At 32.3% G+C, this 17,794-nt stretch overlaps 2 protein-coding genes across 5 annotated transcripts in view; one reads left to right on the plus strand and one right to left on the minus strand.

Moving 5' to 3' along the window:
- Nucleotides 1-2,253: 2,253 nt before the first annotated feature.
- Nucleotides 2,254-11,842, minus strand: LOC126978366 (ADP-ribosylation factor GTPase-activating protein 1). 3 transcript variants are annotated; one of them, XM_050827126.1, is made up of 10 exons: nucleotides 11,771-11,842; nucleotides 11,587-11,649; nucleotides 11,338-11,505; nucleotides 8,391-8,504; nucleotides 7,281-7,426; nucleotides 5,679-5,787; nucleotides 3,674-3,796; nucleotides 3,461-3,591; nucleotides 3,194-3,363; nucleotides 2,254-2,739 (listed from the first exon to the last, which is right to left on the minus strand). In XM_050827126.1, the coding sequence occupies exons 2-9, from the start codon at nucleotides 11,644-11,646 to the stop codon at nucleotides 3,198-3,200; spliced, it is 1,017 nt and encodes a 338-aa protein (XP_050683083.1). In that variant the 5' UTR covers nucleotides 11,647-11,649; nucleotides 11,771-11,842; the 3' UTR covers nucleotides 2,254-2,739; nucleotides 3,194-3,197. The 3 variants fall into 3 exon arrangements, with proteins under 3 accessions (XP_050683083.1, XP_050683084.1, XP_050683082.1); XM_050827127.1 differs by having other exon boundaries at nucleotides 2,254-3,363; nucleotides 5,679-5,784; XM_050827125.1 differs by having other exon boundaries at nucleotides 2,254-3,363.
- Nucleotides 11,843-13,533: 1,691 nt separating this feature from the next.
- Nucleotides 13,534-17,794, plus strand: part of LOC126978359 (tyrosine-protein phosphatase non-receptor type 61F-like) — a 30,650-nt gene continuing 26,389 nt past the window's right edge. For both annotated transcript variants that reach the window (XM_050827116.1, XM_050827115.1), the window contains exons 1-2: nucleotides 13,534-13,950; nucleotides 14,250-14,405. In XM_050827116.1, coding sequence (XP_050683073.1) covers nucleotides 13,867-13,950; nucleotides 14,250-14,405 — 240 coding nt within the window. In that variant the 5' untranslated portion in view covers nucleotides 13,534-13,866. The remainder of the gene's footprint in view (nucleotides 13,951-14,249; nucleotides 14,406-17,794) is intronic.

Here is a 17,794-nt window from a genome sequence, read left to right on the forward strand (position 1 = left end):
AACTGGGTGTCTCAATTGTTAGCATTCCCGCTCAACACATTATTTCACACACATCACATTATTTATAATATGTGATGTGCCCAATCTAATCTTTTTGTCACATGCACTAAAAATATGTTATAGTAATGGTATAAACATGAACCATAGGACATGTTTTAGTCATGATTTTTATTATAAATTCGAGAATGTGAACAAAATATCTATGATGAGATAGGCAGACGGTTCACTTGTGGGGGGCACTACTACTAGGTTTTCGATAATATGTATTACCTCAGTATATGAAAAAAGATGAAAAGAAAATATGTTTTAAATTTAACTGAGATTTATGGTTTCAACCTTTGGAACATTAGATTTTTAAGGTTGTATTTATTTGGAATATATATAAAATCTTATCATTTATCTCCTTTTGCTTTATTATTACTAGAATCAAATCATATTATATTAACTGCTCATAGGAGGGCAACATGTCAATTAGAGCTATATTTTCCTTATACAATCACAGCAGGTGACATATTCTGATATTAGCTGTTGTAACAGCTAATACCAGAACATGTCAAGGACTGCTGTACTACATCAAGTAGGACAGGGTATTATGGTATGAATAAACACTTACGGCCTAACAAATAAACTTGGTATAAAGTTATAACTGATGATAAACAAAGAAAATGCAAAATGTTTACAATATCGTTGACAACACTGTCAATACAATGATCATTCTGAAGTTTTCCTAATGACAAGCTGCCTTGCAAATAAACGCGGGAAACATTATACTTCCGAACAAACCATTCGTAAGCAAAATGTCTATTTGTAAATATTTTACATATTCTTGGTTTATGCTTAGTTATAACTTTATGCCAATTTTATTTGTAAGGCCGTTTATATATTGCATTTTAGCTTCTTTGTTTATTTTAACCTAATGAGAAAACATGAGTTAGCTGTTGTCTATCTATATACGATTACTACTAAAATTATTTACTTTTATTAAAACATCATTTGTCCCAGTAGTAAATGTACTTTATGTATGTATGATTAATTAAAATTGTTAGATACTATATATACAATACTCAATATGATTACTTGAAGTATTTTACTTACTGTAGTGACGAGAACTTACCAAGAATACTGACAGAATTTTACCAAAATACCTGAGCCTAAAATTAAAATGAATTCGATGTTTTCTCAATTATGCCACGAATGAATGTATGAATTTTCTCAGTGGGATAATTTAAACCGGCTTTTTTTGGAAATCGTTGCAACGGAAGTTTGGTGTACACACTTCTCAATAGAGGCATGTTTGTTTCTTGCATCATTTTACATATTATATTGTAATTGAAATCATTTGTAAATCGATGGAAATGTAAATCTAGATATAAAAGAGTGGCAATGAGTTTCTTGCTACTTCTCATTAGCTCAACCCTTTACAAAGTAGCGGTACATTAAATAAGAAATTTTTTTTTTAACATTCATAAGTGTCATTTCCTTGACCTACATGAATAAAGTGATTTTGATCTGATTTATGCATAGGCGGGGTGTCCTGTCTCACTGGTGTTAAGGACAGATTAAAAAATACCTGCATGGCTTAAGAGACAAGAGTAGAAGTCATAAAAGTGCATGAACAGTTTAGCTACAAATAAATATGGAAGGTTATTTTTTTTAAATCTCGCCCCGCCACCTGTTTACCTAAACAACTCAATTAAGGTAACGGTAGGTATGAAAACCAAAAAAAAAAATTAGAATAACATTAACGCTTCAAATTGTACTTATGGCGATTTTCAGTTCTTCGAGTTAGCTGTACTGTTTCTTGAATCTCTCAGTTTCAATTGATCGAACTAGGAATTTCGAAGTAATTCTCAAAAACACTTATTCCGGTTTTCTTTCGTCAACGATAAGTCACCAACGAATCAACCGCTTTCGACCGGATTGGTCGCGATCGAGGTGGTTTTTTGATGTTAAGAGCTGATTCGTTTTTGAAATCGACCGATCCAAATCAGTCCATAGACACCATCGCTGGAATAGTCAGGGAAGCTTCCTAAAACGGCGAGAAACGGGGTAAAACCAATACCTTACCGATTTTTGAAAATTTTCAATTTTCTTAGCGGGAAGTTAAGAATGGGGCAAATAGTTTGTATGTGTGAGAATTCTTTGTAATATTATAAGATGTTTTAACATAAAAAACGGGTCCAAACAAATCAAGAAGCGAATAAAAATGTGAAAGTGCTGATAAATTATCAGTATGAAAAAATAACACCAAAAGATAATTTAAAATATAACATTTATTTCTTATTAATATTAACATTTATTATTTCACAATATAACATGTGGGTAGCGTGCAAAAACATTAACACCACTATTTATATTTAAATAACTTAGCTCAGAATAATTTCACATACATTGGAATATTTTTCATTATATAAGTATACAGTAAACATGATTTAAAATATAATCTAATCTCAGTTTAACACATACATACACACATCAGGCATTTAAACACAGAGCAATAAATTCTTAAAATAAATTAAACACAACAGTCTTTCAGAACTTCCAAAATCATGCATACAAATAAAAAAATATCTCTCAACAAGCATGCATAAAATTTTATATTTTAATACCTAACTTTGTTTATTTTTAATTTATATAATATTTAATTAATCTAGCATTGGAAATGTACGATGAGTGACAAAAATGCTTCACCATTTAATTATTTTAATCTTCGTTACTGCCATGTGTTTGAGGTCACACCTAAAAAAGTATGTTAACTACAATATCTCTGTGAGTGACCTAAAAATAGGCCACCTTATTTTTTTTAGTTTCCTTCTTATTTGCTATTGGAAATACTAATAAATCTACTTTTAAATATAAATGATTTTGATTCCATATCTCTTAAAGCTTATAAATTTGAAATTGAAATGACAAGGGATTTAATTATCTTTATTAAATTTTAAAGTTAAGATGGATCCTAAAGGTGCCGCCACACAAGCGCGGCGGCACGCTGCGGCCCAACGGCCTTTTGGACACAGTAATACGCCACTAATTTCAACGATAATCATAGCGATACTGCGGCCTACAGCAGCATTGATATAAAAAATTGGCTCCATTCCGTGGGCAAACACGGCGGCATGTGTGGATCCACCTTAAGAGATAGTATAGGTAAAAGTTGACATGTTGTAATGAGTTTATAATATGTGATACATACATCATTAATTGTTCAGCCAATCCCAAGAATCAGAGTTACTATCTCTGGCTGCTTTAGGGGCAGGTAAATCTAAATTAGGTGCTGTACTGTTTAGACCAACTTGAGATACATCACAGGCACCAAAATTATTACGTGCTACAGTGGACTCCTTTAAAGGCCGACTTGGTGTTCTGAAATATTATCACAAGTTTAAGTTTAATTAAAAATAAATACAATTTATTGTGATGTGATGTTTATTAAGCACATTAACAGCTTATTAATTATTACCTAGATTCAGAGTCCGAGGTGTAACACTTCACATCCTTATAATCTTTTCTTTTACTCTGTACATCAGAATCACTGCCACATTTGATATCAGTATTTCCTCTTAAGTGAGTCCAGCCCGCACGGTTATTCACCTAAGAAATAGATTTTTTTTTAATTATTTGTATCACTTTCATTTTTATTCAACATAATAATAATATATTTTATTCATAATACCTTTTCAGTAACTACTGTGGCGATTTCTGATACTTTTTGAGAAGCGAGACCTCCAAAGCGTATGGCATTATCAGAAGCAGAACGTGCCGCACTACTAACAGATGAGGCAATCATCGACCAACCCTAATGAACAAATAACAATTTTTGTTGTATTACACAGGTTACAAAATAAATATTTACATTGGTCATTTCGCAAATTATACATAATTATATAACTAGAAAAATTCTATTGCATGAAATAGTATAGATAATTGCAAAAACAAAATCTTTTACAGTAGAAACTCAATTAACCGGACTAATTGTTGTCGTGAGCCATTCGGATAACCGAAAGTATGAAGTAAAGCGTGTGTGTATAATATGTAGTACAATAATTTTGTGTTTATTAAACAACAAATACTTATGTTTATTAAGAAGTTATTTAGAGATACATTTTCCAACATACAATGTAACACTTATTTATGTACATTCATACTTTCTTAGATTATATACGAACATTGTACTAAATTGTGTACTTCAGCCTTAATTATGAAATAAAATATTGAGTCATGTATATCATATAAGTACACCTATAAGTATAATTTTTTTACATATGAAATAAAGTTATGTTTAATTTGGTACATAATTAGTGCCATTTGACGTAAGCCACTTTATGTGTGTCACTCAAACCACTTCAGAGCTGCTTCTAAGACATGAAGTGCTTCATTATGTGATGGTTCTGTTTGGATTCAAATTCACATAGTATGTTGTAATGCCAGTTCCGACACGTTCATGCTTGCGACCACGGACTAGTAAAAAAATAAGGACTCCGTGTCACCTTACATACAGAGTAGCACCAAAACAAGCCGATTAACGTGTAAATACAGAGCCCCACACACACACACTTACACTAATACAGGCTGATAGGCGGACATTATGAGGATTGTCATCGTCTGTGACAGATCAGTTTGAGTCTCAATAAAATATTTTAAAAATGCCGTCGTGCGTTGTGAAAAAGTGTAAAAACGATATTTGTGGCAATATATGATTATTTAAGGGAGAAAAAATAGTGTAACTAGTAACCCCCGTCCGCCACACACACTAGCATAACGGTGCTTCACTCGCTAATATCACGGCGTGGAGTCCTTTTTACTCGTCCGTGCTTGCGACTTGTACATATGTATAAGGCTAGGGTTACTATGGATGCGAGTTCTGACGGATTCGTCAGAAGAAATAAACGCCTGGTATCCAATGACTGTGTTTACACTGGCAACGACGAACGCGTCAGAACATGCACGACGTCGTCAGAACCACTCGAGCGTTCAAACGAGTTTGATTTTTTCGCGTCTGCGAATTTCGAGTGATTTGGGTTCCACCATGGACAACGATAAATGGATCAGTCTCATGTACGAGAACAGGTGTTTGTGGGATATGGGAGACAAAAATTATCACAACAGATATATTTCTCGGCAAAAGTGGGAGAACGTTGCTACAGAACTCAACACTCTACATTTTGAACTATTCTTTGTCGTCTCTTAGAGAAAATAACTCGTTGACATGCTCTGTCTTTCCACCATTTAACAATAATAATTTAAATAATGGACTTTCAAGAAAATCAAATACATCAAATTCGTCCATCTTCGCTGGACGGCAGAAACGAACTGACTATCAGAATAACAGAAAACGCGCACAGTGTAAACGCCTTGTTCCGACGAGGATTTCGGACGTACTCGTCAGAACAAATTTTCGTCAGAACTCGCATCCATAGTAACTCCTAGCCTTAGGTTGGTGTCAATCGCGAATCCGTATAACTGAGTGCCGAATAATCGAGTTTCTACTGTATATACAGACGATAGATAAAGAGTACCATGAACTGTATGAAGGCTTGTGTGAAAGGCTTGCTGCAAAGAGTGGTGAGGGAAGTATGATAGGACAATGGCAAGTTGTACCAAAAACATGCCTGAAAATTCATATACACTTAGAAAAAAATAGCTAACTTTATATATATTAAAAATAAACAAAAACTTACAGAAGCTAGTGATGACAAGGTGTTGTCTATAATTTCATTGCTATTATTATTGCCTGATGGTGTAGGTGATTGTGATGTAGAGGGTTTTGGTGTCCCATATTCACTGCTGCTAAAAATATTTACATCAATTATGTGTTGTTTAAAGGAAATAGAGATTATATATATATAATTAATATGTTACAAAATGGATTGTGAACTAAAAAGTAAAACAGCAAAATTTTATAGGTTCTACACTATTCTTATTAAAATTTTCAAGACATCCCAAAGGGTATGTATACTTAGCGTGACCATAAATATTGTTACAATTAAAAATAAACAAAATATTACATTCGAATTTAGAATCTGTCATTTTTATATGATTGTTCATTTAGTTTTCTCATTTTGGTTCCAATACATTAAACAATGTTTTGCGATATTAAAATAATGAGAACCGAATCGCTGTGATTGCATTGCACAAAGTAGGTATGGAGCCAAATGCAATTTTTAAAACTCTCCATACACTTAGTATTAGTAAACTTTTGAGTACTGAGGTAGTAATAGGTACAATGAGACCTCCTCTGTTTGTGACAGAAAAATATCTGGCCGTTCACGTAGTGTTCGTACGAAAAAGGTGGTCAAAGCAGTAAGGGAAAGAACTCGAAGAAATCCTGTCCGAAAGCAAAAGATTTTTTCGGGAGGTGAAGATAGCACCTAGAACCATTCGCGTATCTTAAAAGATGACTCAGGACTTGCAGTCTATAAGAGACAAACTGGTGATTTCTTAACTGATAAATGAAAAAAAATAGGGTGGTAAAATCGATTCAACTATCAAAGTGGCCACAGAAAAAATTTGTTTATGGATGAGATTTTTTTTACAATTGGGCAACATTTTAACAAAATGACCGTATTTATGATCAAAGATCTAAGGAAGCTTCCCAATTAGTTGACAGAGTGCACCATGGGCACTATCCTACTTCAGTGGTGGTTTAGTGGGGTAATAGCTATGAAGGAGTGACTGAACCATACTTTTCTAAAAAAGGTCTCAAAACATTGGCACAAGTGTATCGACACCCTTTCTTGAGACAGAGTGAGGCCCCTAAACAACACCATGTTTAATAACCTATAATGGACCTTCCATCAAGATTCTTAATCCACTAGATTACGATTTATGGTCAGTATGAGAGTATGGCTTGCTCTTAACGCCAGATAAAACAATCAATACGGATTGTTTTATTGGAAGTGAAGAATTTTCCCATGAAAAGAGTGTTTGTTTCTATTGATAACTGGCCTCAATGTTTAAAGGACTGTATTGCAGCTGATGGAGACCACTTCCAAAAAGCTATTATATTTTAAATTGTTTTATATTTATGTATTAAACTAACACACTGTAAAAGTAGTAAATGTTATTTGCAATAAAATTTTATTTTCTTTGTTTCAGTATTAATGGCAAGAATTGATATATTCCGGGTACTCAAAGGTGAAAATATGAGCTATGAACATCCACAACACCTATAAGTCCTCTGGTTATGCAAGAATGGGTTGGCAGTAATCTTTGCTATCACATGACATTTTATGTGCTTTTATCCCATTAAGATCCTCAAATTTGTGTATGAATAAACTTACTGATAACTGCTATCAAAATCTGAACTACTTCTTTCTAGATCTGATAAACTAGCATCTGGCGACAAACTCCAATCTCTCTTGTGTTGGTGTTGATTAGGGCTATAATCTAAGATACTCCAATCTCTTCCCTCGGCTAATGCGGCAATCTTTAAAAAAACAGAGCTATATAAAAGGCATCTTGTAATACATTAATTATTAACTTAAGAGCTTATAATGCAAATAACAAAACTATGTTAATAATCTGTACATGAAATCAAAAAGCCGCAAAAAAAACAAAGCTGATATTAAACAACTTAGCATATTAAAGTCTGATTAATGCCCGGTTTACATTATTCCAGTCCAGCACTGGGTTACTACTGGAATAATGGAAACTGGCACTGGAATGTGATCCAGTGAGCAATCCAGTGCAGGAACTGGAATGGCCGGTCAACTCTTGAATCTAGCACCGGCATTCCAGCACCACTGGAATAATGTAGACAGCCAATCCAGTGCCGACAGAACAGTTTGTACAGTCAACCTGTGTTGTTTATTTTGTGGATGCGGTGAATCCAGCAACAGTGGAATCATGTAGATGATCCTTCCAGTCCAGTGTTACTGGATTGGAACAATGTAAACCGGTCATAACTTTTAGCAAACAATATAAAAAAGAGAAAGTAGAAGAATCCTTCACCTGATGACCAAAAGCAGATATTATGTTAAATTTTTACCAGAACTACCGTTTTACTACCTTTGTACATGGTAATTTGTAAGACAATAAATATTAATAACACAGATGAAGTAGATAAATAGAGCAGCACACCAGCTTTATTACACATAATATAAAGTAATATTATTTGCCAAGTCAACATCGGCATCAAAAACAGCAGCTATTGTGTATAAATTAGAGATGCAACAGATAGCTTATTGCCAGTTGCCAAATATCCAGCCAAGTTCAATGACAAGGCTGACCATAATTTAATATATAGTGGATATCCGTTTCACCTCTAGTATACACTATGCATTATTAAATCAACTATACAAATATGTTTAAGTTACAACATAATGTCATTCAGAAGCTAAACTTCCAAATACTTAATACCTTATTAAATACTACGTATTTATTTTAAATACCTTTTGCCTGTACATAGCAGCTGCTTGTGTGTTGTACTTTTCTGGAATTGTCAGATTACAGTGGTAATCTGGTTGACTATCTAGGAACTGCTTAGCCTTATAATTTCCACCTACCTGTATTAAATATAACAATTATCATTTTTATTGTTATTTAAATATTAATTAATTACTTTAGAAAGGTTGAGGTTTAATGCAAAGTGGCAAGAACTCATTCCCACTCTCATAAGCACTTTACTAAGTATTTAGTAACAATTTTTTCATATAATCTATGCAAGTGCTATATGTACACTCTGACATATGATTAATATAATTAAAACAAAGAGAAAATTAAAAAAAGGTAACTTCATTATTATTATGTATTACGTTAGTGTATATTTTTATTAAAACGTAGGTCAGCTTATGAGGGCTATTTTATTCATTTTGATATTTTAGGTGATTCTGGATATGCACAATGTACTTGGATGATCACACCAATTTTAAGTGCTGCTCCGGGGTCAGAAGAATATTACACTCAACTTCATTCCATGGACAAAAATACTGTGTTCACCTCTGAGTTCTGAAAGCTTGTTGGAGGAGAAATAAATATCTTAACTGTTGGATCTCAATATATTCTTGATAATGTTATGTATATTAAGTGCATAAACAAATTAGCTAGAAACTGACAAATCACCAGGAAGAAACAGGCTGTTTTACTGACTCGGACTTAACTTCCCAATTAAGTTGAGTCAGTAAGACTTTTGTTAGGCAATATAGTTCCTAGAGCTAACAAATAATGTTTATTATGTAAGAAACATTAATTGTTAATTACATGACATTAATCCCAAAAACTTTACTATAGAATTTTATTTATAACATAATACTGTTAAAAACAATATAACTATAAATATAATATAATTTATATTAGTTTATTTTGTCAAGGGCTAAAAGAGTTGACATGTATTATTGATATATACCATTTACCATGTGTGAAAATTGTTTTTATTGTGTGTGATGTTGAATTCTTGTCAATATTTTGTTATTTACCAATTGTTATTCTATATTTGTCAAAATAAAAACATACTAAAAAAATAAAGCATTGTATTTCCGTTTCCTTTCACTTGTTAATATAAAAACATATAAATAAAGAGTATTTTATTTCCGTTTTATCTCACATTCAAGATAATCTTCATAGATCACAGATTCTGAGGATATGGGATTAAGAATTGAGGACTTAGGAACAACGAACAGAATTGCGGATGTACTGGAATGGGGAAAGGATGGGGGGCTGAATTTTCAATATCAACAAGCACCTCTATCTCATCTAATGATGTTGGTGTCTGTAAAAAATAATTAGGTACCTATTAATATTTATTTTTTAAATTATACAAATAAGTAAATTCTTCTTAAAAATTACTATTAGGCTACAATGACATGAAAAATAAAATAAAGGTACAAAAAACTTTTGTCAATTTACATAATATAATAATTTCACTAAGTATGTATTTAGTGTTTTACTTACCTGTGGTAGATTTATTTGTTACCTCAACTTAAGTACGCACATATACACAACATTTAAAATATTTAATAATACCTAAAGCTATTCAACATAAACATTGAATTTGCCCCTGGCAGCTTCACGTGATAAATACCTATATATTTTTACTATTTTACTATTCCAACTGAAGAACTAGCATCAATGTTCATGAAATAAATCTAAATATATATAAATGAATTGCTGTTCGTTAGTCTCGCTAAAACTCGAGAACGGCTGGTCAGATTTGGCAAATTTTGGTCTTGAATTATTTGTGGAAGTCCAGAGAAGGTTTAAAAGGTTAATAAATATGGAAATGCTCGGAATTAAATAAAAACATCGATATTAATTTATTTCTTTTATGTTTCCCCCATCATTTAGAAATCAAATTAATATAATAATCTGAAATAAATAAATAATTAGAATTTTTATATCTTTCTAATTTTCTCAGAAGGTAAAAAAGAAACTTAATTTTAGCTAATCATAGTCGGCAGGTTACTTACAATTTTTAACTATCTATCAGATTATTTTTATGTAGATTGATAAAATATGGCGATACCTTCATTTATTTTCATAAAGTAAAGTTTTAAGAAATAAAGATTTTTGTAAGTACTATATGCTTAGTCATGTGTGAAAGCGGATAGAAACGCGTACACATTTAGAAATCAAATTAATATAATCGTTTAAAATGAATAATTAATTAGAATTTTTGTATCATTCTAACTTTCTCAGGAGGTAAAAAAGAAACTTAATTTTAGCTAACCATAGTTGGTGGGTTACTTTAGATTTATAACTATCCATCAGATTATTTTTATGTAAATTGATAAAATATGGCGATACCTTCATTTATTTCATAAGGTAAAGTTTTAAGAAATAAAGTTTTTTATAAGTACTATATGCTTAGTCATGTGTTCGCGGATGAAGTTGCGGGTTTCAGGTAGTAAATTATAAAAAAAAAAACCTTTACAAGTCCCATGAAACATAAAATGTTCTCGAAAATGACTGTATAATAAGTGATAAAAATAGAGATGTCATGTGGCTTATTGAAGAATACTGTTGTACTGGATACTGGAACTGGATATCCACCTAATGTGATAACCAATACCAATGTTATGAAATTGTTAGTTATCCTCAAAGTCAGGTGTACAACCAGTGTTGGTTAGTCACTGATATTGAAAATATATGCAATAGGCCTGCTGGATTTCATTAGGATCTTTTTTGGACAAGCTATTATGTGTCAAGTTGTTTTCAAATCCCAGGTTGATCGTCCTTTCTTAATGAGTTAACCTGTTCCTAACTGCCACCAACGCGTGATTGATATTTATGTTTTTTTCATAATAAAGAAGGTTCTTCCATCTGTTTGTTGATACATAGTAAATATACTCGTGTTGGTAAAAGACAATACAATTCACGTAAACATATTTTTGGGACACTTACAATCATTTTCTGTAATTCAATTTGCTTCCATTTGTCCATCGTTATTGATCGTACAAAGGAAAGATGAACTCCAAGGCTGCGGTGAACACCAGAGCACTCTAGGCAAATCCATATGCCGTAAGTTACCGATGCCCACTGTGGATTTGATATGCCGCACTCGAAGCATCTCTGCCAAAGAAAATATATAGGTATATTCATTTTATGATTCAAATAGAAGTGATATACAGTGATGGTTTGAAGTGCACATACATCGTTGTCTTCAATAGTGCGAATGGAATTCAGCTTGCGACGTGATGTTGGAGAAGCCATTTTCTGGAAGGTTTCAAGTTCAAAATGCAATAAGTAATTAAAACTGCATCAAATGCAAAATTCATACATAAAATAAATTAAACATAAAATCAATAATTTTGTATAATTCAATAATTCAATTCACCTTACACGTGCCAAAGAGACGTGCACTCAATAAGAAGGGATGGGCCAAAGAGGATGTTAATTTGTAAATACTACGTAAAATGGCGATCAAAGAATATATTGCGTTTTTCTTTGGTTGTACCACAGAGTAGGGTGGATGGAAAATAGTAAATGGATTATTGTTATGATAATGAACATAATAAAGAGATTATAGCAAAGCAATGAAAGCAATGAATAAAATTAAATATCCCAACATTATCAAAGACGAAACATACCACTCTTGTTGTTTCAATTTCCGTTAAAGAACGAATTTTTTAGTGCGTATGTAGCAAAACTAAGCCTGCTCTATAATATGTATATCTCTATTTGAGGTCCATTGGAGGTTAGCATCTAACGTTATTTTGAGAAAACAGAACAGTGGTAAATATTTTCTTTGTCTAATTCTCTTTTTTAAGCTTATCGAAGTGAAAACTTCTTTAGAATCGAGTGATTTGACAGTCAATGAAACGAAAAAGTGACAGTAAAAAGATACAGACCCATCAATTCATAAGATTTGACAATAAATAATGTATGACGCGAGTATGCCTTAATATATTCTGACGTGATGCGCGCGACGCATTACTACATATACACCAGGAGAACCTGAATATGGTAGCAGAGATAGTAATGTATTTCATAGCAGTTGAAATCATGTGTCATCCTAGAAACATGCACCAGTCCTTCATATGCAATTTTGAGGTTCATGCAGCTTTCACTACTGACATGTGTACTTGTTTGTTGTGTTGATGTGTGTTGACAGTAAGCTGAATTTAACGGCTGGATCAACTTTAATGAAGTTTTTTGTGTGTGTTCAAGTAGATCGAGCATCAATTAAATTCACAATTGAAATACCTCCTAAATGACTAAACCGATTTTGATGATTTTTTTAGAGTGCTCCAGTGAATTTGTGATTTAGAAAATAATTATATAGGGAGGGTTAGGATATCAGATACTGTATTGGAACCATCTATATGTGCTGTGATACTTATTGTGTGTACGTGTGATTCAGTTCCTGGAAATAAATATTTCAAATCTGAATTTGAATAAGAAACCGAATAAATGAATATTCATAAAATTTAATTTGTTATTTAGTGTTTTGACTAAAAAACATTATCTACCTTTAGTTTACCTTGTCAAGAAATAATCAAAGTATCAAAACTATTTCGCACATAATTTTCAGTGTTAGGTGCCCAATTTTTTTTAAATGTCCCGCTTATTTCGACTACCACGAATAGCTGGCGAGACTCTATCATCATAACTATCTGGATATGTGGCGTATTCCTACAGTGCAAATTTCAAGAAATCTTATCCACATACAATCAAACGATGAAATGAGTTTATTTGAGCGGTGCATCGAGGACCTTCCGACATTGGTACCTTCAAGAGAGCGCGTTCACTTTTCTGGCTGACAACGACCCTGTGATTCCTCTGGTTGCTGGGTGGAGGTGATCACTTAATATCAGTTGACCCCTATGCTTGTGTGTCTTCCCCTTAAAAAAAAAGTAAGAGCATTGTTCACAATTACATCCTCAAAATTTGATATGCAAGGATAACGCCTACTTCTACTTTTTTCCTATTCCGTGCTATCCCCTAGATATAAATTGCTTTATTTTGGATCATGTTAAAAAAAATCTCGTTAGAGAGCAAAATGGTCACGTCCTGGTAGCCGTATTTAATAGCTTCACTTTATCCTGAAAAAAAAATGTAAAATCATTCAATTATATTTATTCTCTTTGGTGATGCTGATGGCAGGAGATAGTGTACATTATCAATATTGAATAGTGATTACTGATTGGATTTGGAAACAATTTTTTCGGAGTCGAATGGGAGTGGGTCTATAATATTGTTATTTAGATATATAAACGTAAATAAGACTTTTATTTTGTTAGCTAGAGTACATAGATAAAATAATCGAAAATATCTTATCCAGCATTCATGTTTTGATTGTGATGTAAATTAAACGTGTACCTTGAGTGCATCAATTACAAACGAGTGAATCGTGAATCCCGCGAGATTTGCGGTTTCCGGCTCCTGTTATCACTTTGCTTCATAGTCTGAAATGATATAATAGTCTGAACTATGGGCGACAAAATGCCAGCAAAAAGTCTGGAAGAGGAGTATATGGATATAGCTAACAGTAATGCATGGCCAATTGTCTATCAAGTAAGTTTTCCCAGTTTTTACCGCATATCTGGTGCCACGCACTATTAATTCCTACTATTTGTATGACTTTATCTAATTATGTAGATGGCAAGCAGTGTTTTCTGACCAAAGAAATAATTGGTAATATGCATAATATGTAGCTAATTCCTTATGAGTGTAACAATCAAAAGTTTGCTGAATTTTACAAGTGATTTTCACTGTGTCAACATTCTTTTTATAGTTTATGTGTAAATTTACTATTTTTAACCCATAAATGAAAAAATTTACAATATTTTTTCACAATTAAGTATTTTTTACAGACAATTGGACGTGAATGTAAGCAGCACCCATTTACAGAGGCAAAGAGACTACAAAATAAACCCTTAAATCGTTATAGAGATGTCAATCCATATGACCATAGTCGAATTACTCTGAGACGCATTGAAAATGATTATATCAATGCTAATCTTGTTAAGGTATGAATTTTTGTGAATATATAAATTTTTATTGTATCATTAAAGCCTTTATTAATTTGGGTAGGCAGTGACAACAGAAGGCTGCTTCTTTCCTTACAAACCTCATGTGCTTCCTCTGCATTCATTCCTACTTTGGACTTATCCTTTCTTCAAAATGTCCCCAATATGGTCAATAAATGTAAACTTACAAGATCTTCTGCGATCGACTTGCCCACTCACATTTGCCTAATATATTAGATTAGTCATTCTTTCTTCACTCTTTTGCTATATATGTCCAAACCATTTGAGCATTCCTTTCTCAATTCTTGTCACACATCTTTACAGATATGTTTATACGTGATTTATTTATTATATTTTCATATGATTTACAGATATGTCGTCTTGGACTTTTGGAAGTGTTTTCCTGGTAGACCATTCCCAAAACTTCCATTCTTAATTGATATTCACTCCACAAATTTGTCCAGTCACCATCCACCATCTAGCCATCTTCTCTACATGATAAATTTAACTTGACATTTGTTTATGATTCCTCTATCAATTTTTATTCACTTTACCAAATTTTCCATAATATTTTCTTTAGCATAAGTATTACATTTAAATAAAATACTTTTGGATTGATAAATGGCTAATAATAAATGTATTGATACCAATTGAGACTACTCAGCAATATATTAAGCTTATTCACCATAACCATTAAGCTGCAGTTAGCTTCCATATACCAACCCCCTTATTCATAATAGTCTACTAACTTAAAGCATTGCTAATTCACACTCTGTCTTCTTCTATTGACCTAAGTCAGAATGAGCAAAAACACTCCTAAGCGGGTGTTTAAAAACCCATTACCTTTATAAATAAGGGGGCAAGCATTTACATTAGCTATTCATTTACACCTGATCTCATAACTCTCAACTCCTAAATCCTCGATTTTATATAGAAATATGCATATATTTTCCGTTTTTATTGATTGTTAATTCCATCAAATTTGTCTGAAACCAACATGTGTTTTGCTTTTACATGGGACATCTTCAGGACATGCTGTCTTGCCGAATTCTGAGACAAAACTCAAACTTAACACTCAAGCAAAGTCATAACATTTCGATAATTATGGATAAACCTTGCTAAAAGCCAACCCAAACAAGTTTATGATTCAATTCAATAATGGAATGTCTTATACTTACTTTTTAGTGCAAACCGGTTAAATCATATAAAGCAGCTGATTCCTGCGACTTAGTCCGCATAGGTTTTTAAAAATAATAAGCAAGTTTGGTATTGATGATTATCTCATGTCCTATTTCAGTTCCGGTTCCTGTTTTTGCTCCCATTCCCAATATATTATATGAATCTTATTTTGAGGAATATTGCTATGGCAAACTAAACCCGCTATTTGTATAGTTATATAGCTCATCGATGTGAATATCAGTTTTTCACAAATCTGGCAGGAACAATGGATTTTCGGGGATAAAATGAAGCTTATGTCCTTTCCCAAGTTCTGGCCTATCGCTTTACCAAATTACATAAAATATTGTTTCAGTAGTGTAACAAAAAAATTTCATTAATATTAGTTGGGTTTAAGATAATATTCAAAAACTATGAGCCCATTCCTACATTAAACTGACATGACCTAAGACAAAAAAGTACAAGCAAAAACTTAAAACCTAAACTTTGTCTTGAACTTCTTATGAAAAAGTTACTTTTCAGTGGACTGCAATAATTGATACTTTGTACAAGATGACCTATATTATAATTAAAAGGAAATAAACAAAAGATATGAGAGTTGATACATCTTCAGATTGGCTATTGCTAACTTGACTTAACATTTCATTTCACTAATCTTCCAAATATGCCCACTTCTGAATAATAGTCATATTAAGTACAAGACACTAAGCACATTCATGACTCTACAAATGAGAGTGTAAATGGTACAAACTAATTTTGATATTATTGACTTTTTCATCCTGGGTTCCATAAGTTGATTTTATATTGTCTTAGAAGAACGAAAGTAACCCAAATATGTATTTTGATTATTATGAATCCTTAAATTTGACACATCAGTTACAATTACTGAAAAAAGGCGTGGAAGGAAAGGTACTTTGAGAAGAAAACATAAAAAATACTCTGCCAATACATTGGGTATATAACCCAATCTTTATGATCTTATTTTTTTCAAATCAAATGTATTTTGATTTAAATGAGATTTTAATTTCTTTTTTGAAATAGGATATTAAATCCCTTATTGAACATAAAAACTATGATTAACTATAATTACACATTTCCACCAGTATTCATTAAACCAGGTCATGTCCCAATTGAATAGTTATAATATGGAAGAAAAACGCAAGGTGTGTTCTAAATATTACAAAAACAATCATCATATTAATGTGTGCTAAATACTATTAAAAATGCAAGCATGTCAGTGATAATAACTGTTCACACAAAGGCAATAAATTCCTTTCATAATAAAAGTGCAGGATGTACAATGACAGTCATAATATTATTCTTCACAATGCATTTTCGTCAAGTATTATGACGTAATTAAACTCGCAATTGAGAACACAAGTACACACATTGCTCGAGGTTAATGAACCTAAACATCAAATAACAAAGACATTTGTTTTGATCATTGGAAAGATCAGAAAGTGAGAAAAGAGATAAAGTTTAAAAGAAAAATGTAAATAAGTACATCCTATTCTTGGAAACAATACATACATACACATTCACGCTTTTTTCCCGTCAGGGTAGGCAGAGACAACAGAATCTAATATTTGTATAAAAATTTAAAAGTACTGTTTCATCACAAGGTGTAAGTATTTATTGTCACTCTAGGATACATAGCAGTTAAAAGATGCTACCCAGATATATTATATACAGTGTCTGTTGAACCAACTTCATTGGTGCCAATAAAATATAATGATATATAAAATATATTGGAACCATTTTTATGTACAAAACGATTCTTAGATAACTATTACAAATTAAACCTTACTTGAACGAACCCTTTGATGTGTTATTATAATGAATTATGTGAGACCACACACAATACTAGAACTAGAGCTCAAGTGCCACTGGTATTGGCCAAATGACATTGGACTTGTGTTGCACTTGAATGATGTTGGACTAGATATTCACTATCTGAGTCAAGAAGATTTTAGTTACTATAAAACTCGGACTTTCAAGTAAGTTGTATTATTTCTAAATCTCATAATAATAATAATAATAAAGCCTTTTATGCAACTAAAAAAAACCATACAATTTCTTATATCTAACTTATATAAAATCCAGGTAGTCTTCAGCTGTTTGCCAATTGGCATAGCCCTCCTCCAACCTTTTCCACTCCTTTCTGTCCTTGGCGACCCGGCTCCAGGTCACTCCTGCAAATTTGGCCAGGTCGT

Source organism: Leptidea sinapis, chromosome Z, assembly GCF_905404315.1.
Source record: "Leptidea sinapis chromosome Z, ilLepSina1.1, whole genome shotgun sequence".
NCBI lineage: Eukaryota > Metazoa > Arthropoda > Insecta > Lepidoptera > Pieridae > Leptidea > Leptidea sinapis.